Genomic DNA, 26,443 nt, shown 5'->3' with positions numbered 1-26,443 from the left:
CTAGGTAGTTGAGGAGTCCCTCAGCGGGTCCAGAGCTGGGAGCTACCCCGAGAGAAGGAGCCCCCTTTCCTGCTGTGTGGTTCACAGGCCTGGAGAGACCTGGAGGCCGGCTTCCCTGGTGAGATACCCATGCTTCCGGAAGTCAGAGGGGCAGAGAGGCCTATATCCCAGGTGCCCCCAGCGGGATGTGAACAAACAGCCTGCAGGTCTCTGTGTGTCTAACAGTGCTAAGCCAGTCCAGGGCCTGGTCGGCCACACTCCGGAAGACAGTAGACACTGTCGGTCGGCTACCAGCCCAGTGGGAGCCTGGGCCTCCCCAGGCTGGGCACGTGGGAGGTCTTGCAGTACTTTGGATTAAGACAGGATGCAGTGGTCCTGAGTTCTTCCCGTCGGACTGAGTTAAAAGCACATCTTAGCAGCAAGAGTTTGACCTTGTTTTTGTTGAATGAAGGTGGTGGAAACTGGAAACTGGACCAGGACGGTGCGAGGTCAGTTGAATGAGGGTGGAGACGCTGCTGCAGGTACGTGCGATGCAGCCACTTCCTGGCGTCCTCAGGTGAAGTAGCGGCAGGGTGTGGAGTCGATGTAGCAGTATGGGGTGCACTGCAAGTCCCCATATGACCTGAGGAGGCAGATACAGGTCAGGGTGGACACCGGGCAGTGGGCAGGAGAGCTCCTGCCAACCTTGGGGAAAAAGCCGTGCTCTAAAGGGACACTCTGGTGGTTTTAGTCAAACCTCATCCAACAGCAGCGCTGCTGCCCAGGGTTCTATAGAGACTGTTCTTATTCTCAGGTGAGGCCAGGGATGTGGGGGAGTAGAGGCCAGGCCTCTGGGCTTTCCCCCTTGAGCCCAGATGAGGGATCTGGGAGAAAGGGGTTGGTAGACTTGCCTTAACACAGCATCTCTGAGAGAATCTCCCTGTCTCGAGGCCTGAAATATGTCTGGCTCAGTCCATTAGACCATCCTGTGCTGATGCAAAAGTTCTATGGCTGTGCAGTCCACTACGCAGCCACAGGCCCTCTGTGGCTACTGAGCGCTGGTAATAAGGTTAGTGCGACTGAAGAACTGGATTTTAAATGTTATTTCACTTTAATTAATTTAAATTTAGATAGCCACGTGTGGCCGGAGGCTACCACACTGGACAGCGCTGTATATACCTGCGTAAGCACAAGTCCTAATCCTGAGACAGCGTGCTGTGCATTATGCCCATGCTCACAAGCACCCCAGACTTCTAGGGATAAGGAGAGAAACCCCAGTGCGCCAGGCTCTATGCAGGCCTCTTCTCCACGAGTGACTGTCTACACTCAGCTGTTGTCATGGAGCCATCCACACGCTCAGCCCTTTTGACAACTTTCTGGCAGGTGCCTGTTAGGAGTCTCCTTACCTCAAGGGGGCGCAGCGCACACAGACATGCAGACGCAGTGGGGGCCTGGCCAAGGCTAGAGTGCCTGGAGCCTTGGAGTGACTATAGGTCTACAGTCTGCCCCAACCCCCCATGGTCTGATACGCTGATATAGGTTTGGGTGTGGGCATTGAAAAGATGCCTTTGAAGAGAGAGCAGAAAGGGGGCAATGGAGAGAGCCGTCTGGTGTCTGTTCCCCAGCTCTGCTGAGGGCCTGGTCCATGCCTTTCAGAGAAACAGGGCTGGAAGAGACTGGGCTCCTGAGGGACGTAAGAGGGTTGACAGGCCAGGTACCCTCTGGAGCTAAGGGAGAGCCTCCCTTTTCCCCTAGAGAGTTAGACAACTCTGGTTCTGTGAGGACGGGAACGTAGCACCATATCACACTTTGAAAGGAGCTCAGGCCGCCACATTCTGGGCACGGAATCAGTGCCTCACAGGGCCAGGGCCTTCAGCTGGCCTGGGGATGTCAACGTAGAGGTCACAACACTAGAATACTTACCCTGAGCAACACAAACCCCATTGAAGAGGCTCAGAAATAATTAAAGGGGTCCTTGAAAGGAATACTAAGTTCCTGGGGTTTTCTTGAAGGAGCCACAAGTGAGCAAAGTTAGATGTTGGTGTGGTCTCACCTGCACCCACAGGCCTGGTGGGAGCTTGTTACACAGATGCTTGAAATGCCCTGATACCTCCGCCCTCCACTGGGATCCCTCCCAGGCCCATGGCCCCAGAGACTAATGTGGTCATGGGGATAGAGCTGCTCATGTAGGGGTAACAGCTGAGTTTGGAGACTGCTAACACCAGAGCCCAGGCGGAGCTGGTGGCTGTGTCTGTTCCACCCTGGCCTTGGCTGCTCTTGGAGGACACCCGGTGGCTGTGGGTCTATTGCCTGTCTCCCCTGGATGAGCAGGAATCAGTGTCCAGAGAATACCAGAAACATAAGATGCACTCAAAGTTATTTGTGAAGGAGAGAAAGGAGGAGGGAGGGTGGAGGAGGGAAAGGAGGGGTGTCAGAACAGCACGTGAGGCCATCCCTACCCAGGGAGATAGGTCTCGCACGTCAGGTGGCCGAAGTCAGAGCCGTCACAGTCTTCCACGCCCTTGTGCCGGTGACCATCTCCACAGTATGCCCGGTGACAGCCTGAGAGGACACAAGCAAGTGCAGCCCTGAGAAGGGGGAGGGGCAGGAGCAGGACAGCCTGGGCTGGGCCCACTCACTAAAAAGGGCTTTGCTACTAGGGCTCCATCTGGTAAAAGCATGGCCTAAAGTTCCACCCAGAGGGTGAGTTGGTGGCCCTGAGAGCCTGCATTTGAACTCTGTTGTGATTCTACAGCCCAAGCTTTCCATCTCACCTCCTGCTTTTGTCGCTTGATTTGTGTGTGTGTTTTTAAAGTAAAGCAAACCCTCCAGCACTAGGCTGCCTGCCCGTCTTGGTAGCATACTGTACACTGAAGGCAACCCTGCGCAGCCCACTTTCCCTAAAATGGGCTTTGCTACTAGGGCTCCACCTGGTAAAAGTGAGTCCTGATTTAAATTCTTGGCTTCTCCCTTTTTCCTTTCACCCCTCATCACCCTTATCTTGCTTGTGGTTTCTTTTCTCTCTTTTTTTGGTTTATTTTTCACCCGGATCTTTGACAAAGAACATGGACTGGAATTTGGATTTTGCCAAGAAGTAGGATTCAGGAAAAAGAGCAGGCCCTGGTGGCTTCTCTGGGGGCAAGGGCCTTGACCCCAACCCCCACTGACCTGCCTGGATAATGAAGGAGTTATCCCCACAACAGCTCAGGTACACCCCCTCAGGCTCTAAAATTATCCCAAACCACCACAGGTGTCCAAGGCTTGCCCTGACCCCACCCCATGGCAATTCAAGCTTCGGGCTGGGCCCCACTCACTGATGCAGTCGTCACCCACGTCGTCGTTCCCGTCGTCACACTCCTCCCCGGGCTGCAGGACCCCGTCCCCACAGGAGCCGCGGTGGTCTACAGAGTAGTCCACAGGATAGAAGGGGGTCAGCTGGCCAAAGAAACACACCAAGTTACCAAGGACAGTGCGCCAGGCAGGGCAGGTCATTGGCACTGGGGACAGAAGCTCTGGGTCCAGGGGGCTCTGCTGAGGAGCGCCCCGCCCTCCTGGGTGGGAAAGGCACTGCTTTTTTGTTCCCCAGAGCTCTGTAGGGGCAGGAAGCCTGGTCCAGATCTACTCAGTGCCCTTGCAGTGCAGGGACGTGAGACTGTCGGGAACCTTGGCTCAGAAGAAAAGGTTCTATGTGGGGAGCAGGGGCATGAAGAGCTGCTCAGAGACAGAGCGAGGGAGGATGCTCAGCCCTTCCATGGAAACAGAAATCTATACCAGCCTCGCTATTGGCCTTTTCTACCTTTAAAGGTGTGCGCCTTTCCTGGTGGGGTGTGTCCCTGGGTACCTGGATGGGGAGCCAGCCAAGGCTGTCCTTGAAGTACAGGGATCTCTGGTCTTTGCGGAAGGCGATGGCATGTTTGGTGTTCAGCCTCTCAAGCTCCTCCTGGTTGTTGACCACGAAAATCTGCCAGAGGACACACTGGTGAGGCTTCAAGAAAACACTTCTGGTGGGGGCAGGGGAGGAGCCGGAGGAGGACACGTCGCTGTCCTTGGACTGGTTATCAGTGGGAAGGGGGTTTGCATGTTACCCTCTAGCGTTCCTCCTGATGGAAGGAGGAATGTCTTGATTCACATAGCTTTTCAATCCAGCTCCTAATGTCTCCATATGAAGTAAAAATATCCAAATTTTAAAAAACATTTAAAATGTGCCCAAGACTTAAATAGGAAGGCGAGGTCATCTAAGCAAGTAATTCAACATCTACAAATGAGTCTTAACAAAATTCGCAAAGGTGTTCATTACAGTGTTATGTACGTTAGTGAAAAGCTTGGGCATAGCCCATAAACATTGACAATAGGACACTGGTTACATAAATCACAGCACAACTGTATGGTGGATGGGTGATTAGGCATCAATTCAAATGATATCTATGATGAACTGATGTCCAGCCTTTACTTCAAAATAAACCAAGGGAAGGTGGGCAGTAGTGGGCTGGCATAAAGAGAAAGCAAGATTGGCCATGAGTTGATAAATATTGACTTTGGGTAAAGGGCACATGGAGTTTTATTACACGATTTGTTTTGCTTTCATATTTCTTTGAAACTTTCTGTAATTTTTTGTTTAAAAAGACAAAGAAAATACATCAAAATGGACTCACAACAAAATAGTTTTTTTTTATTTGCCCTTATGTTCCAATTTCTTATGAGTGTGTACCCAGTATAAGTTTTACTAAACAAATACATACATACATAAAAAAGTTTTACTATTACAAAGCCCCGAGGACCAGATGAGAGGTCCTGATGGGTAACACCTCAGATTTCTCCCAGAAGAACCTTACCGCAGGGACTCTCGGGGAGCTGGGTCCATACATGGATTCCCCATAAGAAGGGTTATTCACATTCACGGGGGTCCCACAAAGACATCTTCCTGGAGGCCCTGGAAATCCTCTTTCTCCTTTGGGTCCCATTGTAAGTTGTCCTAGGGAGCAACAGACGGCAGTGTTACTAGAGCCAAGGAAGAGAAAACTAAACAGCCCAGGCTGATGAGAGCAACCTTCACAACAGAAAGAAGGCTGAAGTCCACAGTATTTCGGGGCAGAGGTTCAAAGAGATGCTTTTAATCCAAGATGTGGAGGAGGTAATGTTCTCTGTGGATTCCTTAACCATGCTGGGTGTGGTCACACCTTTCCCCACCCTTATTCTCCTTTCCCTCTCTTTATACTTAGAGACTAGACAGATAGGCCTTCTACTTCCCAGACTCCCTTGCACCTGGAGGTGACCATGTGCCACAGTGTTGGCCAATGCAAGGTCTGTGGTGGGAGAAGGGTGGGCATCTGGGAAAGCCTGTCCTGATAAGGGAGAATCATCGCTGGGGAGAGACACAGCTTCCCCCTTCTTCCTGCCTTGAAGACAGATAAGATGGCTGGTGCTGCAGCAGCCATACTGCTAACATGAAGTAACAAGGATGAGAAGGGAAGCCACCATAAGGGACAAGCCAGGGGCTCATGGGGACTGGAGCCCTGATAGTATCGACCATTAGAGGCTAAGCCAAAGTGGGCCACTGTCCACCTCTTGACTTCCTTATTGTATGAAAAAAACCCAATCCTGTCTTCTTAAGCCATTATCAACAGGGGACTCCTTGCAGATAAATTGCTCACTAATAACTTGTATTGTTTTTTTTTAAATTCATTTTATATTGTTTTTATATATAGGATCTTTATAAAGGAACTTCTGAGTATGCATTTTTAAAATTTCTTCTGGAAGAAAATGTAGGTTCAAAAACACTCAGCCATGTACTCTCCCTGGTACTGAGAAGAGTGTCCTAAAAAGATGTGATCAGGAAATGTATTCCCTGCAACGTCAGAAACCTGCTAGGGTAGTAGTTCCCACCTTGATTTCTAAAGGCTCTGATGCTCAGGCCTCACCCCAGACCTTCAGGATTCCTGAGAACGGAACCCAGGCAACCATACTTTTAAAAACTCTCGGGATGATTCCAATGTGCACCAAGGTTGAGAACTGCTGGTCTAGGGAACGGTCTTGAACATGCCATTCCCTGCACTTTTCCAGGGAAGCCTTTTTGAATCCTCATATTCTTCCATGTTAACCTTGGATACAATCTCATGGTTCTCTATGCTTTTCTTCAAGGCATTTATCTCTGTTTGTGATTCTGTATATTATGAGATTATCTGATTTCCCCCCATAGGATGTAAGTTCCACAAGGGCAGGGCTGATGCCCATTTCCATTCACCAGGGCTTGACACACAGTAGGGGCATGGTACATGTCTGATGACTGAGTGAGTGAATGAATGAATGCAGACTAACTAGAAGGAAAAGGTCTTCAGAGAAATCTAGATGTCACAACTCCAAATACAGAAAAGTGCTGGAGCAAGAGCCATCCAATCAACAGGAAGAGAGGAAAAGATAGAGACTGAAAAATGAAATAAAGACCCTTCCTCCTGGGAAAATAGGGGGAGTCGGGGGGAGTCTGAATGCCAAACAGTCATTGGTTTCAGGTTATAAAACAGGGCAGCCAGCAACTGGGGAGCCAGTTTGCAGATCCCAGAAGGGCAAGAAATAAAATGGTCCTGGGGAAAGGTTTGGTCAGGACCCCATGGAAGCAGCCACAGCTGGAGGAGGAGGCCTCGATGGGAAGACCCCCACACCCTGAGCCTTCACCAGCAGGCTCAGCCTGTTCAGCCCAGATGCTGCTGGTATGAGGACAAGGGAGGCTTGTCAACATCTTATACCAAGTAATGGCTGTTCCTTCTAACAAGAAATAGGAACATGATCTTGCGGGAGGAGCCCCAGTCTTGTGGAGCGGAGCCAGAGAGCAGAGACTCCACCAGCCCAGGAATATTTTGGTAGTTAAGCACCTGGGCAAACTAAAGTGGGAATGCTATGTAACCAGGGATGTGAGTGGCCCCAACAACTCCTCAGAACCATGGCCTCAAAAGATTCTGGAGTTTGTCCCATTATCCAGCTAATTCGTGCTGAAGCCGAGATTTGAATTCACGTTTGACAACACTATGCCGTTCAAAAGACAAACATCCAGGAACACTGATGCTTGCAGGGAGATAGATGGCAATTCCCAGGTACCACGCTGATTCACTTATACCCTGTCTGGTGCAGGAAGGACTCTGCCAAATTTGTAATTTGGTTATTGCAAATTACATCCTAAAGGCATTTTGCCTTCATTCCCTCCCCTACCCCGCACTGCCTCTTTTGCTCAGTAACTTGGGTAATAAAAAGCTCCCACCATCTCCACCTCCCGCAGCACCATCTCGTCCCACAGCACTGGGCACCAGAACCAGAGGTAGCCTCCCCCTATGATGACAGGATGTGGCAGGGAGCCTGCTTCCTGCCACCAGTGCAGTTTTCTGCTGACTCCTCCCAGCTGTCAGAGGGCATCTGTTTCCCTGCCTGTGTCCTGCCAGGCTGCACTGAAGGGCACAGCAACCCAAATTTCCCCACTTCAGCCTCTCAGAGCTGGTCCAGGGGGACTGGCCTGGCCTCCATCCCTGCATCCCTGCAGCCAGAGGACCTGCTCTCCACCTTTGCCCAGGGAACTGCTCATCTCCACTGGCTGCTGCGGAGGGAACAGGTCTGAACAGAATCTGGGAGAAGGCAGAGGAACCACAGAATAGTCCCCACCTCTCCCCCAGCTCCCACTCTGCCCTGCAGAGGCTGCAGGGCTGAGTGGGAAAGTCTCAGACCCAGGAGTCATGGACATTCTGGTCCAGATGTGGCCACCGGTCAGCTCTGTGAACTTGGGGAAGACACCTCTCTCAGGCTCATAGTTCTTATCTGTAAAGGGAGGGTTGCACTAGCCCAGGAGAGTTTTCCTGATGATATCCCCAGATGGATTTGAGGCAAGAGTTCTGGGACTCTTGGAAGTAGTGTGAAGCATCTTGGGGAAGACAGATTTTTCCCCCCTGAGAGTGGGTTTGGGACTTTTATCAGATTTTCAAATGTAGGCTCAGGAATCACTATGGGGGCCTGGTTCAACTCCTGATGACTATCCAATGGGTCCCAGACACAGGGAAAGCCTCCATTGAATTCCTCCCTTCTCTTCTCTCCCACCCCCAAAAAAACTTTTCTAAACAGCAGGATTATTGCCCCATTTTCTTCTGAGAATTATTTATCCTCTCACTGTGGGAAGCTCCCAGAAAGGAAGTGACTTAAAGGAAGGCACAGGAGGGGACATCAGTCCAAAGAGATGGCCAGCACCCTGCTCTGCAATACCCAGGTGGGACAGACTGAGAGCCAATGTAGCCCAGTGAGCACCTGTGGGGACCAGCTCCACCCATACCACTTGCCAGGTGCCATGGGGATGTGAAGCTGACTCAGCCACAGATCCTGCCTCAAGGACTTGCCACCTAGAAGGAAGGTGAAACACATCTGCAAAAAACAGTTACCAGTGGAGGGCAACAGCAGAGGCAATGTGTGACTGGGGAATTGGGGGCAATAGCAGGAAGGCAATTTGTGACTGGGGAGCCAGGGGCAATAGCAGGGAGGCAATGTGTGACTGGGGCAGCGGGGAAAGGAGAACTATCCATTAAGGACCAAGAAGTCCTTACTGAAGAGAGGACTTTGAAGGAATGAGAGGATTTTGTTGGGTGACCCAGAGGATGACAGGAAAGTCATTTTAGGCCACAGGGACCCAGACAGACTGCAGAAGTATGCTCCAGCTCTGCAGAGAGCAGGGCATCTGCTGGAGGTACCTGGCAGAGGATGGGAAGGTGGAGGGAAAGGGGACATGAGCATCCCCAGCTGAGTGAGAAGGAGCCAGGAAACCAAGGAGAGAAAACAAGGCTACAATGGCCTACTAAAGGGATGAGGTTGAAATCCACCAGAGACTGACAAGACAAAAGAGTGGGCATCTGAGTGAGCTGCTGCTGGTCTCCAAGCCCTGCCCTTCTCACCCAATCCAGGCCCAAGGAAGAAAGGAATTCAACTTAGATGAGGGCTGGCCTTTACAAATGGATGCATACATTAAGGTCTGCATATGCTAAGGACCTCTTTATACATCCGCACAACGCCGCCCCCCTCATGTTCCTTTGTGGCCCCTAAATGCCCCAAGGTCTAAGAGAGTCTCTTCCAAAGGCAAAACCCAGGCTTCAGGTTGAGCTCTCTGTCCCTGGCAGCTCATAGTCATGAGGCTCAAGGGGAATGTTAGGCAGAAGAAAGATGAGTTGGAAGGACCTCCATCTGGATCATCTAGTCAATGCAAGGAAACAGATCATAGGGCATGGACACAGGGCCTAGGCTGCATCTCAAATCCAGCTCCCTTAACAAATAGAAGTAGATGTGACAAGATAACTTGTTGGTACTATTTGAAAACTTCTGCCTTCTGTTCTCAGAAGAGAAAAGCTCCTAAGAGGGTGGTAGTGTATGAAGTGTGAGGAGAGAGGGGGCTAAAGATTGGAAGAGGAGGGATCCTCACAGGCCTGGAGAGAACAGGTATCCCCTCCCCAGTATCCTGGAGAAGAGATAAGGTCTCAGAAGGAATGGCTGTGAGCACTCCGTGGGAAGTGAACCATAGGGACCAGGATTCCCAGCCTTGGAGATGTTCTAATGCCTGAGCATGGCGTGAGATGGCAGTCACAGGCACCCACGGACCACGTGGCCTCAGGCAACAGGCATTTCAGAGGTAAACAGGGCACATAAAAGGCTGGAGGGATCTCCCCTGCTGTCTTTCTGCCATAATTTCCCAGGATCTTTACCCAATTCTTTTGTGGCAGTTGGAGAAGTGGAGAGAACCTCAATAAAGTCTAAGATTGAATTTTCCTGGCATTCTGGCAGACTGGAGTTTCAGAACCAGCTTTAATTTGGTTTAAAGGATCTAACAAAATATGACATTTCTTGATCATCCCATGATGTGGTTGCAAATATATTTCCATAAGCACGGGGGGTGGGGTGTGGGGGGGGGGGGAGAAAGAAAAAGGGAGTGCACTGTGGAATTTTGTCTTCATTTTCTTAAGGAAAAAATTGGAACAAAAATTGTTTTGATTCCTTTTGTATAACAGGACAAAGAATGTTGCTCAATCAGTTAACAGTCTTCTTGGAAATAGAGATGCTGTGCTTATACAATGTGCTTTTGAGCTGATGAGAACAAACTAAATCAAGGGCTTAGCTTATCATATTAAACAAAGTAAAACAAGGTAGCAGAGTACCTATGACCTCACAAATGACTCTGATTTCTTTTTATCGTTTCTTTCTATATTCGATGCAAATCCATAATGACTCTTTCCTAACACTGTGTACGATGGAAAATTTTACGATGTTATCTTTACTTCCAGGTTTAAGAGAATTGCTTAGAAGCATCAAACGGTTTTCTAGTAAAAGGTGTTATTGATGAAATATGTGCATTATTTTTCACTTATGTATAAATGACATCATCAATGTAATTTTTTCTCTCCTCTATTTGTTCTCTAAAATGCTAAAAACAAAGCCAGAACAATGTTTGTCTTCCTTGTGTAAAAGTTGAATGAGCCCAAATGTGGAGAAATTATAAATATATTGAAGTTTCTCTAGCAGTTCTAACTCAAAACACCAGGCAGGCCTCTGCTGGCATCTCCTTGTGCTCTCTCTGGGAGGCTGGCCAGGAGTGCGACATTATAGGTCAAGTAAAGCAGTGTAGCTCTTACCTGTGGATGGGGGACCTGGAGGGCCTGGGGGACCCTGACGGCCAGGTTGACCAGAAGGCCCAGGCTTGCCTGGTGGGCCCATAATTCCACCATCTCCCTTCTGCCCCTGAGAGAGAAAGGCGGAGCCTGTTATGAAAGGATGGCATGACCAACTTCCTTCCCATTTATTTCTAAATCAGGGGCCACCCTGCACTTTGGAGCAAGAGCCCAAGGCAGGATGCAACCTCAGACATCTTGACCACCAAGCTCCAAAATAACTCAGGGCAAGCGACATTTGAGATAGTGATGGTGGCAAGTTTGCAGACATTAATTTTTGTTCTGTCCTAGAAACATGACACATAACAGCTGGGGGGGGGGGGGAACACAACAATCTAACCCTCTCCCCTCACTGGGCAGATGAGGAAATAGAGGCTCAGAAAGGAGCAGGAATTACTGCAAGTCACCTGGCAGCAAGGCAGCAAAACGGCCTAGCACTCAGGCCACCTGCCTACTCATCAGGAGCATTTCTATTTTATTACAGGAGCTGTTTCCACCCGATGGCTACCCACTGGCCTCAGGATAAAGACCCATAACATTTATCTTAGATCATAACTATGCAATTATTGTTGTGATCATTTCATCAATGTCTCCCCATGAGACATCAGCTCCCTATGGGTGTGAAGCTGTTTTGTTCACCTCCTTTCCCAGATCAAATAAGGGAGGAGGAAGAAGCTGAAATCTCAAAGGGGAAGTCAAAGATTTGGGTTTTCACCTTGGCCATGAGACCCTGGGTAACTCATGTTATTGCTTTGTGCCTTAGTTTTCTCATCTGTAAAATGGGCCAGTAAATATATACCTGCATGGGTTTGTTGTGAGGCTAACAAAGATCTTAGAAGTAAAAAAGGAGTTTGTACAGAACCAAGGACTATGTAGATTACCATAGCTGATTATCATAGCTGGTTATCACAGCAACTGGCTTGGTTTCATCTTTCTCACACAGACAGGTCCTGATTTCTTAAAGAGAGACACACCTGCAGTGCTGCCCACTCTGGGAGGGCCAAGAGCAAAGATTTCCCCCTCAGAGCTGCCCTTAGGAATGACTCAGAAACCAAGGCCTGTGGGTTCTTCACAAGCAGTGTGCTCATTGTTCACTCTTGCCCTGGGCTTAACCAGGACAGTGATGGATGCCTGACATCTTTGGCTGGGTCCCCTTTCCACATTTGTGCCTTGGCAGGCTGGCCACCTGATGAAATGTAATCCTCCCCAAGTCTGGGCAGCAGGCATGCCGGGCACTTCTATCCAATCACAAAGGTGACATGTAACCTGCCTCCTTGTCCACATGGCCCTGGGGGCTCTCTCAGCAATGTCCCAGGAGTTCTTAAACTCTTACTGTGGGACTCGGGGGGGGTCAGAGTTTGTTTCTAATTCCATCCTGACGGGGGGAGTCTTAAGCCTTAGCCCAAGCTGAAGCATGCCATGAGGTAACCAAGATGGGTCCCAGAATGGCAAAGGAAGTCACACTGTCCTAATATAGCTGCAGTTAAGGCTTGTTGTTCTAGCAGCCAGTCAGCTGGCTCTGAGCACAGGAAGTGCCACAGTGAAGGAGCTGGAAACGCTCCTTGACTCTGACACCAGCAGTAATGGAATATTCTGCTCATCAGTCGTCCTCTCAGAACCAGCCATGTCTCTATGAGCAGGACTCAGGAGCCACGCTTTCCAGGAAAAGCATTCATTCCTTTATTGTCACAAAGTTTGGTGATGTTTCTCCAGGGAGGAAGCCTGTCTCCTTAATTGCAGATGTGCATAATGGGATCAGGGCTGCTTTTCTGGGCCTGCCTGAAGGCAAGTCCTGAAGCATGGAAGTGATGAGAGATGTGATGTAGGGAAAGCTGGTCTCAACTCTCCAAACTCTAACTCTGGCATGGAAGCTGGCTTAGCTTAGGGGTCTGGGCAGGTCATTCCACTTCTCCAGCCCCCAGTTTCCTGTGACTACGCTAAGGGGATTGAATTGGGTGATCACTACAATCCCCTGGTTCTGAAATTCTAATTTCCTAAAGTCTCTTCTGGATTTCTGATTCTAGAGTTTTGATTGACATACAATAACCTCCAGAAACTCAGCACGACTGGCCCAATGGACGCTTGGTAGATAAGACCCTCTGCTAGCAAATTAATTCCGATAAATAGGAAGTACCATGGCAGGCCCCCAAAGCTTACAACTCAAGTGTCTGCTGACTAGACAGGCACGGAGGGTCTGGAGAAAACTCCTCATGGAAAGGAAGATCTTATTCCCCTAACTTATCTGAGCTTCTAGACATGGCACTGGGGGAGTTGTAATCATTTTCAACTTCTTGGCTTCAGCCCTTACCAGGAAAAGATAAACACTGCCCAGGTAAAGAACTAGATGACAGAAGGCACAAGTCTGCTTGAACCCCAGTGTAGAATATTATGAATGGAAGTCAGCAGAAAAGGAGAAAGTGATCTTTAAAACAAGAAAGAAAGGAAGGAAGATGTCTCCTTTTTTTCTTTTTCTGAGCCTAGTTTTCATGAAATTGGAATCTGTGACAGCATTGTGAAGGCACGGCCATGCTACCCATTGTAAAACTTTGAAAACTGAACTGAAATATTGTGACTTCCAAAGTTATTGTGAAATCTGAATTATTTGGGTTGGAGACTGTATCGTTGCTAAGTTCACTTGGAAAAGATCAGAATTGGCTTCATATGTTATCATGTTCTGAGCCCTGGCTACATATTAGAATCATGTGGGGAGCTTTAAACAAACACCAACCCATGCTGAAGCCTCACACCAGATCACTTATTTCAGAGTCTTTGGGAAGTAAGGCCTAGACACTGGGGACAATGAGAGACACACTTGGAGCTACAACTATGGCCCAAAGATGTTCACTTCTCGACATCATATGTAATTTGGTTAGGCCTCTCTTGTCTAAGCAGTCTTACTCATTTACTAAGCTCTAGTGCAGACATTTTAAAAAGATGTTTAAATGTTTAATGAATAGCAATGAGTAAAAATGCATATATTATGATTTTAAGTTAAAAATTTAGGATACAATAACTATATATTGGATAGAAAAGAAACAAATGACTGGAAAGTTCACAAAAGAATTAATACTGGAAAGAAAATATACCAAAGTGGTTACATGGTTATACCTGGGTGTTAGATCGTTTTTTAAAAATATGTTTGTATTGACTTTTCCAGAGAGAGGAAAGGAGAGGGAGAAAGAAGAGAGAGATAGAAACATGGATGTGATGTGAGAGCAGAACACTGATCAGCTGCCTCTTGCCTGCCCCCTACTGGGGATCAAGCCTACAACCCGGGCATGTGTCCTGACTGGGAATCGAACCAGCGACCTCTTGGTTCATGGGTGGAATTTTCCAAGTTTCCTATGATAATCATATATTACATTTAAATGGGAAAGGAGACAAAAACCAAACAAACTATGGCCTAAAAAGTGAAGAGGCACATCTTTCAAGAATGTCTGTCTGTTAGAGCTAAGATGAGAGGTTTCTCTAACGCACTCAGGACAGACAGCTCCACAGCCAGACAAGCCAACTGCACCTTCCTCTTGCTTTGTTATCTCATTTCACATGGGCTGACACAAGAGCCTGCTGACCAGAGGGAGTTCAGAATGAAAAATTTTCCTAAACCCTTAACAGTGCCAATAAAGAAGGTCACTTACAAACTGGGATCCTGAGTGGAGGGGAGTGGGAACCACCCTACCGTTGAGAACCAAAAGATCTTCAAGAGCAGGGAAATATCTGGGCTGTTCTCCAAGACTCCATTTGTGTCTGGGGCATGAGGTAAAAAGCAGGTTTTCTGGGTAAAGGACCAGATCTGCTTTCCACTCCCAGTTGCTTTGGTTAAGGTAGACCTGTTCTCATGAACCAAAGATCCACTCTCGCTCTAGCCTTGGAAACAGTGGGAACACAGCATCCTATCCCATCCACTCAAACTATGGCTAAAGTGGTGCAGCTTCTGCCCGAGAGCCAGAGGAAGCTGAAGACTGGGTTTAAGGGATATCTCTGATTGACCACACTGGCACGCCTCTCCACACCACCTCCCCAGGTAAGGAGGTCTGACTGCAGGGGTCTGGTAAGCCCCGGATCCTTACCTGCTTGCCTCGTTTTCCTGGTCTTCCTGTGGGTCCCCGGTGTCCTGCTATCCCAGGCTCACCCTTTGGACCCATTTCACCCTGGAAAGAAAAAAGAGAAGCAAGAGAGGAATTAGGGCATGTGGAGCAGGCCCTTCCCTGCAGGTCTACCCAATCCCTGGCCACAAAGGCCGTCTACTAGATCAGCCCAGATCTTTTCCAGGTGGGCTGCTCTGGGAAACTGGAAGAGTGATGAGGTCATGTGAAAGGTAGGTAGGTTTTTCATGGACCAGGAAGGAAAGGAGGTTATCCTGGGCGGGTGATTTGTTATCTAAGAGAGACAGCTGCCAGGTAGCACACATTTTAGTGTCCCAAATCACCATCCAGAATGGCCAACAATAGAGGTGCTGTATTTCAGTCACAAGTGTGCCTGTGACGCCATAAGCTATTGGGGGGAAACACTTTCTCTTTTAATTGAATTTTATGTTGTGTTTTGTTTTTAGCGCAAAGTCAAATCTATGGGTTTTTTAATGATTAAACACAGTTTTGACAACTATCATCTTTGGGAAGTTTCTGCTCATGTAATGACCTTTACTAGGGTTGTACATTCCCCACTCTTCAGTAAAAAATGGTTTGAGTTCCAGTTCACTTCCATTTGATTTAGATGAAAACTGTTTGTGGGGAGACATATGTTCAAATACTCAATGCAATTATTGTAAAAGGCATGGGAAGCAATGCAAACAATATTCCTAATTGAAAAGCCCTATTTTGAAGCATCAGACCAAATGCACCAATTGCCCTAATTCTATAGTTTAAGGCCAACCTTTTGTTCTCCATTTTAGTTTCTCTCTTCTTCCCCATGGTCTTCTAGGATCCCAGGTCCTCTTGCTGTTTCTTTAGATCATGAACCACAGGGCATTGCTCCCATAATTGTTCCAGGAATCCCTCTACAGCCCAGAATGCACCACCAACAAGCTACATTTAGCAATTGCAACCACAAGAGTGTCTGTTAGCAGCCAGTATCCATGAAGAGCTGCCCAGACACTCAGAGGAGACAGTAAACACCAGATGACTGTTCACATGGAAGTCAGGGGAGGTATAACACATGAAAAATTCCAGGGAATACCAATATAAAGCAAGGATCAAGCAGAAACCTCTGAAATTATTTGTTGGCTCAGCCAATGTAATGAATTTGTCTTGACCCAAGCTACCAACATCTTGCCTCACCAAGATTGTCCTTAAACCTGTGATTTCTTTCCAACCTGCCATGTCCTTCGGGATGCTGGGCAGTGAGAGTGTGAGAGGATAGATGGATTCTATGTGACCATGGAGATGTTTGCACTATTTTCCATGGCTGTTTAGCAGGGACCGAGGAGTGCCTTGCTTGGCTAGGAGAAAACAGCAGTATGAACAGCATAACTTTTTTTTTTTTAAGTTATTGATTTCAGAAAGGAAGGGAGAGGGAGAGAGAGATAGAAACAACAATGACGAGAGAGAATCATCGAACAGCCACCTTCTGCACTGGGGATTAAGCCCACAACCCGGACTTGTACCCTTGACCAGAATCGAACCCAGAACCCTTCAGTCCACTGAGCCAAACCAGCCAGGGCAGCATAATTTTTTTAAAAAGACTATCCAAAGGAAGTGTGGCCCTTCTCTTCATCAACTGGAAGCAGCCAGTACTCACTTAATCTAATTTCTCTCCTCTGACCTAATTATGGTTATCATATCTGCTCTGTCTTAAAGCAGCCTGCCCTAAAGGGGAATAGAACTCCTGATGGCAAGTCTAGTAAGTGGAGCAGAGACCAGAGAAACTGTCATCTTTAATTTTTCAGTAATGGATTATTCTTTGATGCTCACTGTTGCACTGAATGAAAGCCTAGCCTAAATATTTTCAACTAAAATCATTTTTTCTCGCTCTAGGCGGTTTGACTCAGTGGGTAGAGCGTTGGCCTGCGGACTGAAGGGTCCCGGACACATATCCAGGTTGCAGATCCCCGGTGTGGGGTGTGCAGGAAGCAGCCAATCAATGATTCTCTCTCATCATTGATATTTTTATCTCTTTCCCCCTCTCTCTTCCTCTCTGAAATCAAAAAAAAAATTTTTTAAATCATTTTTCTCTTTTAATGTTTCCTTTAATTTGCTCATTTACTTACTCTGTTTTTAACCCAATACCCCATTTGGGTAGCAGAAGACATTTTTTGACAGCTTAAGGCAGTGATAAATGATAATAAATTAATATCAGATGACTGAAATTATTTAAATACTAGAGACCCGATGCACGAAAATCCATGCACTCGGGGGTGTCCCTCAGCTCAGCCTGCACCCTCTTGCAGTTTGGAAACCCTTGGGGGATGTCCGACTGACAGCTTAAGCTGCAGTCGGACATCCTTAGCGCTGCCGCAAAGGTGGGAGAGGCTCCCGCCACCGCCACTGCGCTCGCCAGCCTTCAGCCCGGCTTATGGCTAAGTGGTGCTCCCCCTGTGGGAGCGCACTGACCACCAGGGGCATCTCAGGCCCCGCCCATTGCTCCACTGCTGCCGCTGGTCACAGCCATCCCCCAATCGCCGTCCCCTCTGTCTGCCCGCTGGCACCTGCCTTGGCTGGCCTAGCACTGCCCACCGACCTGTCTGTTGTTCTGCCGTTTGGTCAATTTGCATATTAGGCTTTTATTATATAGGATACTCTACTGACTGGAGAAAATCAGATAAAAATTTGTTTATTCAAGTTTGGAAAATAAAACTTCAAGGTGAACTTGAGAAAAAGTTTAGAATTTTAAGAAAGCATCTCATTGGTATGTTTGAAGAACACTGTACTCTGAGGCCAAGGTTAAAATAACAATTTCCCACATCAGTGCCTCACAGAATGAGGACCCACTGCTACGGGGCAGATTAGGGGTGTTCTCCGTGGCCATCTGTGCACTCTCTCTTCATTCTCTGACACCTCCCCTCACCACCCTCCCCATTCTTCTTCCCTAGACCTTAACCCTAAGGAAAAGTTTTTTTTTTAATTCTGTCAATTGTCACCTTCATAGTTTTTGTCATATCTTCACATAGTGTTATTCTTATTTACTCAATATTTTCTATTTAAGTCTACTGAATTAACTCCTTTTTTTATTAATCCTTGTCCCAGGCAAGATATTCATGAAACCCCACTAAATATTTAACTATTTAAATAAAAAGTTTAACTAGCAAATAAAAATTGCTTGCTATCACCAACTGAAATAACTCTGCCTACCTGTAGCAGTATATGAGCCTCCCTGAAGAAGTGCTGAGCTGGGTGTAGTTGGCAGTTGCATTAGCCAGAGAAGCCTGCACCTCCCACTGGGACCTTTTGACCACTACAGTTCAGACCCGAGTCCCTTGTCACAAAGCTCTCTGCCTTTGAACATCACCACAGCCCTCTAAGGGGCAGCAAGTACAAAGTAGGGCCTCTGTCCATCAGGGGGGTGTCCTTGCCCTCCCACTGACCTGGAGGAGGTCTCAGACCTCTCACCTATATGTTCAGCAACTTGCTCCCCTTTCAAACCAGAATCTTCCATAGCGAGACCTACTTTTCCTGCCTCATGAACAGAGAGACAGGCCTCTTTTTGTTGTACTTGGATGGTCTATTTTTCTACTTCTATTTTTTACTACTTGTAGGTACTTACTTTCTGCCCCAACATTCCAGGAAATCCTGGGAAACCCTGTGAAGAAAACAACAAATAATAGTGATTGCCTCTGAATAACTCTTGAGAGGGCTGTGGAAGAGCTTAGTCAGCCATTTTCAAGATAGAGCCTTGTCAGCCAGCCAGCCAGCCAGCCAGCCAACTAATCAGACAGATACATAGACAGCCAGTCAGCCAGTCATCTAGTCAGACAGACAGACAGATAGCCAGTCAGCCATTTAGACAGATAGCCAGCCTGTCAGCCAGCCAGCCAGTCAGTCAGTCACAGCCAACCAGCCAGCCAGTCAGATAGTCAGTCAGACAGATAGACAGTCATATAGTCAGATAGTTAGACAGATAGACAGTCAGTCAGTCAGTCAGCCAGTTAGACAGACAGCCAGTTAGACAGATAGCCAGTTAGACAGATAGCCAGTTAGACAGACAGCCAGTTAGACAGACAGCCAGTTTGAAAGACAGCCAGTTAAGACAGATAGCCAGTTAGACAGACAGCCAGTTAGATAAATAACCAGTTAGACCGATAGTCAGTTAGACAGATAGCCACCCTGTCAGTCAGCCAGCCAGTCAGTCAGTCACAGCCAGTCAGTCACAGCCAACCAGCCAGCCATAGCCAGTCAGACAGATAGTCAGCCAGTCAGCTAGTCAGACAGAGAGATAGATAGCCAGTCAGTCAGTCAGCCAGTTAGACAGATAGCCAGCCAGTTAGACAGATAGCCAGTTAGACAGATAGCCATTTAGACAGATAGCCAGCCTGTCAGTCAGCCAGCCAGTCAGTCACAGCCAACCAGCCAACCACAGCCAGTCAGTCAGACAGTCAGTCAGTCAGTCAGTCAGCTAGTCAGACAGATAGACAAACAGTCAAGCAGTTAGCCAGTCAGACAGCCAGCCAGTTAGTCAGTCCGCCCACAAGATGGGGATAGGCAAGGGTCACCACTTCCATTGTATTTGATCATTTCTATGCAATAGCCATTACCTTTTCTCCTTTGGGACCCAAGTCACCCCTTTCACCTCTGGATCCCTAAGAGAAAACCACAGGAGAGAGTACATTAGTTAATACCATGGGAGAAAAATTGGAGCATTTTAAACTAATAACTCCCTATCCTATGCTAATACCCTATTTCACAGGCAAAGAAACAGGCTCAGAGATTACATGCCCTTCCCAGGGAAGAAATGCTTTGTGATTTACCTTCTATTTGGACCCCAAATACCTCCTGCATTAATAAAGGATAAGGCACAGAAGATTCTGGGTCCCAGAACCTCTCCCTTTCTATAGGAAATTTGTCCCCAGGTTCTGGCTGGGTTTTCTGTTGTTTTTTTTTTGTTTTTGACAGATAAGAAGGTTGTGTGGTGATAGCTTGGTCTAAAGACACACATCTGCCATCTTGCTCCAGCACATCATACAAGCTGCGTTCATTCTCCATCTGGCACAGCTTCAGTGCTCATCTGCTCCATATGAGGGCCTCGGCCTTCACTGGGAGCTCCTCCCTAAGCTGCCTGCCCTGCTCAGGGGCCCCTCACTTCTCTCAGCCCACTGATGAAAGATGAGGAATATTGAGGCAAGGTCACTGCAGTCACTGATTGAAGAGAGACCTGGGCCCATCCTCACTGGCCCCGGAGCCACTAGCCCAGACCAGGCTCTGGGAAGCTGGGAGAGAGAAGCACTAACCTTTTCCCCTCTGGATCCGGGGTAGCCCTAAAAGAAAGCAGAAGATATATTTACAATCAGCCTTGTCGGACCATTGGGTTTGGTGTGAGAGTGGACAGAATCCCTGAATGTGGTGGTGAGATATGCCTCACTGCACTGCAAGTTTAGTGGGGGCTGCAGCATTCAATACCAAGAAGTCCCTTGGGATTGTGTTTACATCAGGCCTAAAAAGAATGCTGCTTTTCTTATCACCACCCCCAAAGGCCTGAACAAAGATTTCCATCTGTTTTGTTGTCCTGAGGCTTGACCCTTGCTGCCCAGGAGAACAGCAGGAATGGCATCTTTATGCCCCTGCATCCCAGCCCTGGTGTCCCCCAAAGGCTGGTAAAGACAAGCACATTGGCACTGGGCTGTCCAACATCTGTGACATCACCTTGCCCAGGATGGCAGCCACACCCAGTTCCCATCTTTATAGATAACAGCTGCTCCAGAGCCTTAGTGAGAAGACCTGAGAACATCCATCTGGACCAACACACTGACCTTGGAGCCCATTGGTCCTCTTGACCCTGGTAAGCCCATCAGACCCAGGTCACCTTTTTCGCCCTATGGAAATCAGAAGGAGGGAAAAAAAAGACCTCTAGTGACATTTCCTAGAAAAACTGAACTAAGAAGTCATGGGCAAGATCAGAAAGGAACTGGGACATCGGGGCTAGCTTGTGAATCTGAGGACCCCAAATACTCCTTTGCTTACTCCCAGGGGCCCAATTCTCCACACTTCATTCTGGTATCCTATATAATAAAATCCTAATATGCAAATTGACCATCACTCCAATACACAAGATGGCCGCCCCCGTGTGGACACAAGATGGCCGCCACAAGATGGCCAGCAGGGGAGGGCAGTTGTGGGTGACCAGGCCGGCAGGGGAGGGCAGTTAGGGATGACCAGGCCAGCAGGGGAGGGCAGTTGGGAGGGGCCAGGCCTGCAAGGGAGGGCAGTTGGGGGTGATCAGGCCAGCAGGGGAGGGCAGTTAGGGGCAATCAGGCCAATCGGGCCTAAACGGGCAGTCGGACATCCCTTGAGGTTGTCCCAGATTGGAGAGGGTGCAGGTTGGGCTGAGGGACACCACACACACCCTCCCTGCACAAATTTTGTGCACTGGGCCTCTAGTTTAAGATTAAATATGAAATGAAATTCCCCAGGCAGAGCAGATCTCTAAAACTAAATTCAAATTATCACTAAGATGCTTTAATGGAATAATGCTTGATCTTTTCTTAGAGAAGGCTGTAGGAGGGTAGGGGAGGGGGAGATCATGGGGCATGGGGCCCCAGAGGACAAGGTGTCAGCACCAAAAAACTTCACCTGCTTTGCTCTTTGCATAGGGTGGATCTTTCAGACATCTCCATATACTCTCACCCTAGGGTTGCAACCAAGTAGAGTGAACATCATCCTCTGGGTGTGTACGATGAAGGCAGGGAGCTAAGACTCATGGGTGAGTTCTGTTGCCCCTCAGAATCATTTGCAGTTGGAACTTGCAGCACCCTCTGTGCTAAAAAACTATACCAGTGCTATCCAGTAGAAATATAAGGTGAGCCACATACTTCATTTAAAAAATTTTTAGAAGTCACATTAAAACTATAACTAAACAGGTGAAATTAACTTTAACAATATATTTTATTTACTGTAATTAATTTAATCTAATTATCATTTCAACATGTAGTCAATAGAAAAATTATTAATGAGCTGTTTTACATTCTGTTTCTCAAGATAAATATTTGAAATCTGTTGTGCACTATACATTTAAACCACATCTCAATTCAGGCACTAAATTTTCATCCAAAATGCATGATCTCTATACAGAGTTCATAAAATTTATAGTTGAAGAAGCAGATTCACATACTTCACATACTTAAATGTTTTCAAATAACTGAGCTAGGCAAAAGTTTTAAAATTTAAACTTAATTAAAGTTAAAAAAAGTCAGTTCCTCGGTTGCATAAGCCACATTTCAAGGGCTCAATAGCCACATATATCTAATGCTGCCATATTGGATGGCTCAGCTTTATACAGTTGATTTTTTTTTATTGTCTAAAGTTTTACATATGTCTCCTTTTTATACAGTTGATTTTTAAGACATATCCTTGGGACTTCACTTACAAGGATTGGGAACAGTTTTCTATCCCCTTATAAATTCTGCCAGTAAGTCAATCAGACTATATAGTGACATTCACCTGCCTAAGTCATGGTCTCTACACGCCATGATCTATGACCAAAGTGAGTAGAATGTAAGCAAAGGCATGGGAGTGGGCGTGTTAGTTTTCCATAACCTGTCTGAGGAAGGGAATTCATCAGCATTTGGTGATCCCTCTCTGAATGTAGGGCTTTAGTTGTTCCAGTCAGCCAACTCCAACTCCCTTAACCCTCCACCTCCAGCCAGATCAGCATGACAGGCCAACAGCTTTCCAGACACAAGCCCCTCTTAGGTCATCTCAGGGAAACCAAAGAATCACATGCTAACCCTTCAGGACAAAGGAGAATCAGGGCCCCTGTGAAAGAGGTCAGCAGCTCCTCATTTCTCCCCCTGCAGAGCTTTAGACTGAGGTCTTGCAGTTCAAGTGAAGGAGGAAATATTTGGGGGCCTATGGATAGTCCTTATGCTTTCTTCTTCCGCCCCCTCTTGAGGATGAGTGTCACTCACTGTGTGCCAGGGGCCAGGGAGCCGCCGTCTTCTCCCTCACATTCCGATACTACATGAGCCCTGAGATTGCACCACACTTACCCTGGGTCCTTCAGGGCCAGGCCAGCCGATGGGCCCAGGCATACCAGGAACACCCGGGGGGCCAGGTCTACCCTTTAAAGTCAAAGAACAAAAGTCAGGAAAATTGGATTTGTTTCCCTCCTTCCAGGAAACAGGATTTGTCTCTGGGGCCCGGAGTAGTAAGAGGCCTCTAAAGTAGAGCCTCAAGACCCTCATCTCCAAAAATTATAGCCAAAAAGTTGGATCACTTAGGTACAAGTGAAAACCCTTAGTGTGACATTGTGTCAACACACAAGATCTTATTCTACTAAAGAAATAAAAGGTGGTAGAGAAGGGATTCTAAACTTCTTGGTTTTTCGATCTTTATTACCTCCACCCACCCAACTGTCCTCTGCATTCCAATAGGTTCTCCCCAAGGGTGGGATGTAGATGGCATAGGATTATGTTTGGGAAGCAGTAGCAAATGCTATTGGTTCTCCCTCCAGATCTTTTTCACCCGCTTTGTGTGCTCATCCCCCAGGGGCTACCTTCCTTGCTGTGACAACTCATTCCTGCAACCTGCAACTGTGGAGTTTCTGTGGGCAACTGGATCTGCCCAGTGATTTATGTATGTCCCCTCTCTGTAGCCAATAGCCTGGCTCCCTTACCTCAACGCAAGACACTCTGTGGTGCAATTCTTACTCCACAGCTCCCCAGGGATCAGGCTGAAGCTGGACATCACCTGATACCACTCCCACATTGGACTTCTTCCCCACCCCATCTGGATGCCCCTCTTCTCAGACTCCTCTTGAAAGAGCTCCCTTAATAACCGACTCACTTGCACATGGCACGTGCCATCTCTGTCACTGCTTCTAAGGAACTCAACCTAAGCCAGAGGCTATGGAAGAGTAAGCCCTGAAAGAAAGAGTGGGAGCAGGGATTTGGGGTCTATCTTGACCTTTGAACCCACTGGCTAATTTTAATTCGCCTAGCTAGAGATGTGGAAGGCTCAGCCCCTTAACCAGGGATCACAAATGCTGCATGTGGCCCAGCTGGTGTGGCTTAATGGTTGAGCATCGACCCATGAACCAGGAGGTCCCAGTTCCATTCTTGGTCAGGACATATGCTTGAGTTTTGGGTTCCATCTCCAGTAGGGGCATGCAGGAGGCAGCTAATTGATTCTCTCTCATCATTGATGTTTCTATCTCTCTCTCCCTCTCCCTTCCTCTCTCTGAAATAAATGAAAACAAAGAAATAAACAAACAAAAAGAAACCCGAAGTGCTGCATGTGTACAAGTTTCTACTCTTGCCTCCCACATCCATGGCACACATCACTAATGAATCATGGCCTTCCTTAGTTCTGAGCATGGAGATCATGGCAGATTCCTTTCTGGCCCAGCCATTTGGACAACCACTGTGCCTTGGTTGGAGTTGTCATCCATTTCCTAAAGGGCTGTAAATTTACCTCCCAAAGGTCTGTTTGAGACTCTAATTAATAGTGAAACTATTTGAATAAAACATTCAACCAAAAAATAGTAATTTATATTTAGAACCACAGGCATCTTTCTTGGCCAAAGTTTTGTACCTACTTCTGTCATCAAGACCTACAATTTCAGCATCAGCATCCATTGACCACAGTGAATGGCTGCTGGTTTTCTTCTCCCTGACTGTAATGAGAGTCTTGATAACATGTGTTTGGTTCACTCAGAGTCCCTGTGACCTTAAGTAACTCCAATTTATTACAGCAAAAGCTTTTGTTTCTGTCTGTTTGGCACTTTATTGTGGTTTAATCTAATAGACAGAGTCATTTTGTGCTACTGGTTGGGGCCTTGGAGGGTTTCTCTGATGGAAGGCAGGATGAGATGCTCTGAAGCTGTGGGAAATCTGCCTGGGCTTGGCAGCCTCTGGACGAAGTCCAAATGCCTGGCAGTAGCTGGCTCCAGCTCCCAAGCGAAGGAGTAGGCAGAAACAGCAAAGGTGCTGTTATCATCATCAGGATGGTGGTGCCACCACTGTCCAATGGGTTGGAGGCCGCAGTAGTGTACCGCTGGTTCCCCACCCCAAGGAGTGCACACACACTCACACACACACGCGGAACACAGTTGCCACGTAATGCTGACAACATGGACCATACCTTCCTTCCTGGTCGGCCAAGCTCCCCCTGTGGGTGGAAAAGGCAGGTAATCGGAGGCTGCTTTGGAAGAGAAGTTCTGGAAGCAGAGGGCTTAGTAGGGCTGATGATCGGGCATGCCCATGTGGCTTGGTGGCTTGGCCACTCAGCACCCCTGCTATGGCAGTGGGCCAAGCCAAAATACACTGGTGGGATCCCACACCTGCAGCAGCAGCCCCGTCCTCATGGAGCCCATCCTCGTGCACTAAGGCAGAATTAGCACATGCCTTGAGATCTCAGCCAGAAAATGTTTACTGGCATCCCCAGAAAACAGGCTGGAATTACCAATGAGAGGTGGGTGGGAGAGAGTAGTGGCTCATACCTTTTCTCCCTTTGGTCCTGTCTTCCCTGGATGCCCCGGTGGACCCTATACAACCAAGAAACGAAGAAAGTATACATCAGACCAAGAATACAATAAAACAGGCTGGAATTACCAAGGACAGAGGTGAGGGAGGCAGGACCGAGGGAATCCCCTTGGAACACTCCTACAGCAGCCTCACTCTCTATGCAGAATTGGGGCTCCAGAAACCCCATGAAAGACCCTCTTATGCATGCCAGCCCAGTCTCCTCCTCTGTGATCCCCCTCTTTTAGCTTCTCTGAACTGTGTTTCCAATGGTTCAAAGGCTGCAATGCTCATGTCTACTCTGTGTGAGTTTAATTTTCTCCCTGGAATTCTTGGGTTGCCTGGGATATCCAGAGTGCTTGGCAAGAGCAACTGAAGATAGGTGAAGAAATGCTGTTTGCTGAAAACAAGAGGCTTCACTCCTCTCCTATCTTTTCAGTTGCTCTTACCAAGCTTCCCTGGGTGCTGACAAGAGGGAAGTTACACTTTGCACGTAGAAGCAGAGATTTAGAAATTCCCATGGTGGATCTATGGGTACCAGGTGCAGCAAAAGACATTAAGAACGTGGGCGAGTAAATAATGCATTTTTATGCAATTGCCCAGCCATGGGGGTGGGGCTGACTCCAGCTCAGGGACTCTAGCACCATTGCACTAAGGCTTGGCACACCCATGGCAGAATATAGCTGCTTTCTGCTCATGCTGCTTTCTGCTCATACGTCCATGGAATGATCAGCTGGTTAACTGTTTCCAAATTCCTCCATACAGCAGAGAGGAAATCCATCAACCACCGCGCCCGCCCCCGCACCCCCCAAGGCTACTACTTTATCCCCAAGATCTGCAGGTGAACTCGGCTAACACAAAGCCTGTTTGAAATACGATTTTATCAGCCTCGTCTCTAAATGACAAACAGCCCCCTCAGTGGTTCCCAAGCCTATCTGCACATTAGAATTCTCTGGGGATCTTTTAAAAATCCCAAAGACCAGGCCACGCCCCAGACCAATTATAATCTCAAGGACAGTGGCACAGGCATCAGGAATTTTAGAAGTTCCCAGGGGATTCTAATGTGCAGATAAATTTGGAAACCACCACCTTTGGTTTATTCTGCTTCTGTTTTGGGGAGGGGAGGACAGACAGTTTTTTGGTGTTTTTTTTTTTTTTTTTTAATGTATTTTATTGATTTTTT

General features: G+C 47.6%; 1 protein-coding gene across 3 annotated transcripts in view; it reads right to left on the bottom strand.

The window, feature by feature from the left end:
- Positions 1-552: 552 nt before the first annotated feature.
- The window catches only part of COLQ (collagen like tail subunit of asymmetric acetylcholinesterase), a 54,915-nt gene continuing 29,024 nt past the window's right edge, over positions 553-26,443 (bottom strand). For all 3 annotated transcript variants that reach the window (XM_028129474.2, XM_054729645.1, XM_008153317.3), the window contains 14 exons: positions 25,239-25,283; positions 24,881-24,907; positions 22,789-22,860; positions 20,554-20,616; positions 20,035-20,061; positions 19,342-19,386; positions 18,354-18,389; positions 14,726-14,806; positions 10,620-10,725; positions 4,812-4,951; positions 3,821-3,940; positions 3,294-3,414; positions 2,439-2,541; positions 553-622 (listed from right to left, as the gene is read on the bottom strand). In XM_028129474.2, the coding sequence (XP_027985275.1) occupies positions 553-622; positions 2,439-2,541; positions 3,294-3,414; positions 3,821-3,940; positions 4,812-4,951; positions 10,620-10,725; positions 14,726-14,806; positions 18,354-18,389; positions 19,342-19,386; positions 20,035-20,061; positions 20,554-20,616; positions 22,789-22,860; positions 24,881-24,907; positions 25,239-25,283 (1,056 nt within the window). The remainder of the gene's footprint in view (positions 623-2,438; positions 2,542-3,293; positions 3,415-3,820; positions 3,941-4,811; positions 4,952-10,619; positions 10,726-14,725; positions 14,807-18,353; positions 18,390-19,341; positions 19,387-20,034; positions 20,062-20,553; positions 20,617-22,788; positions 22,861-24,880; positions 24,908-25,238; positions 25,284-26,443) is intronic.

This window comes from Eptesicus fuscus, chromosome 18 (genome assembly GCF_027574615.1).
Source record: "Eptesicus fuscus isolate TK198812 chromosome 18, DD_ASM_mEF_20220401, whole genome shotgun sequence".
Lineage (NCBI taxonomy): Eukaryota > Metazoa > Chordata > Mammalia > Chiroptera > Vespertilionidae > Eptesicus > Eptesicus fuscus.
The sequence above is the reverse complement of the archived record's forward strand: the minus strand, read 5'-3'. Positions and strand labels throughout refer to the sequence as shown.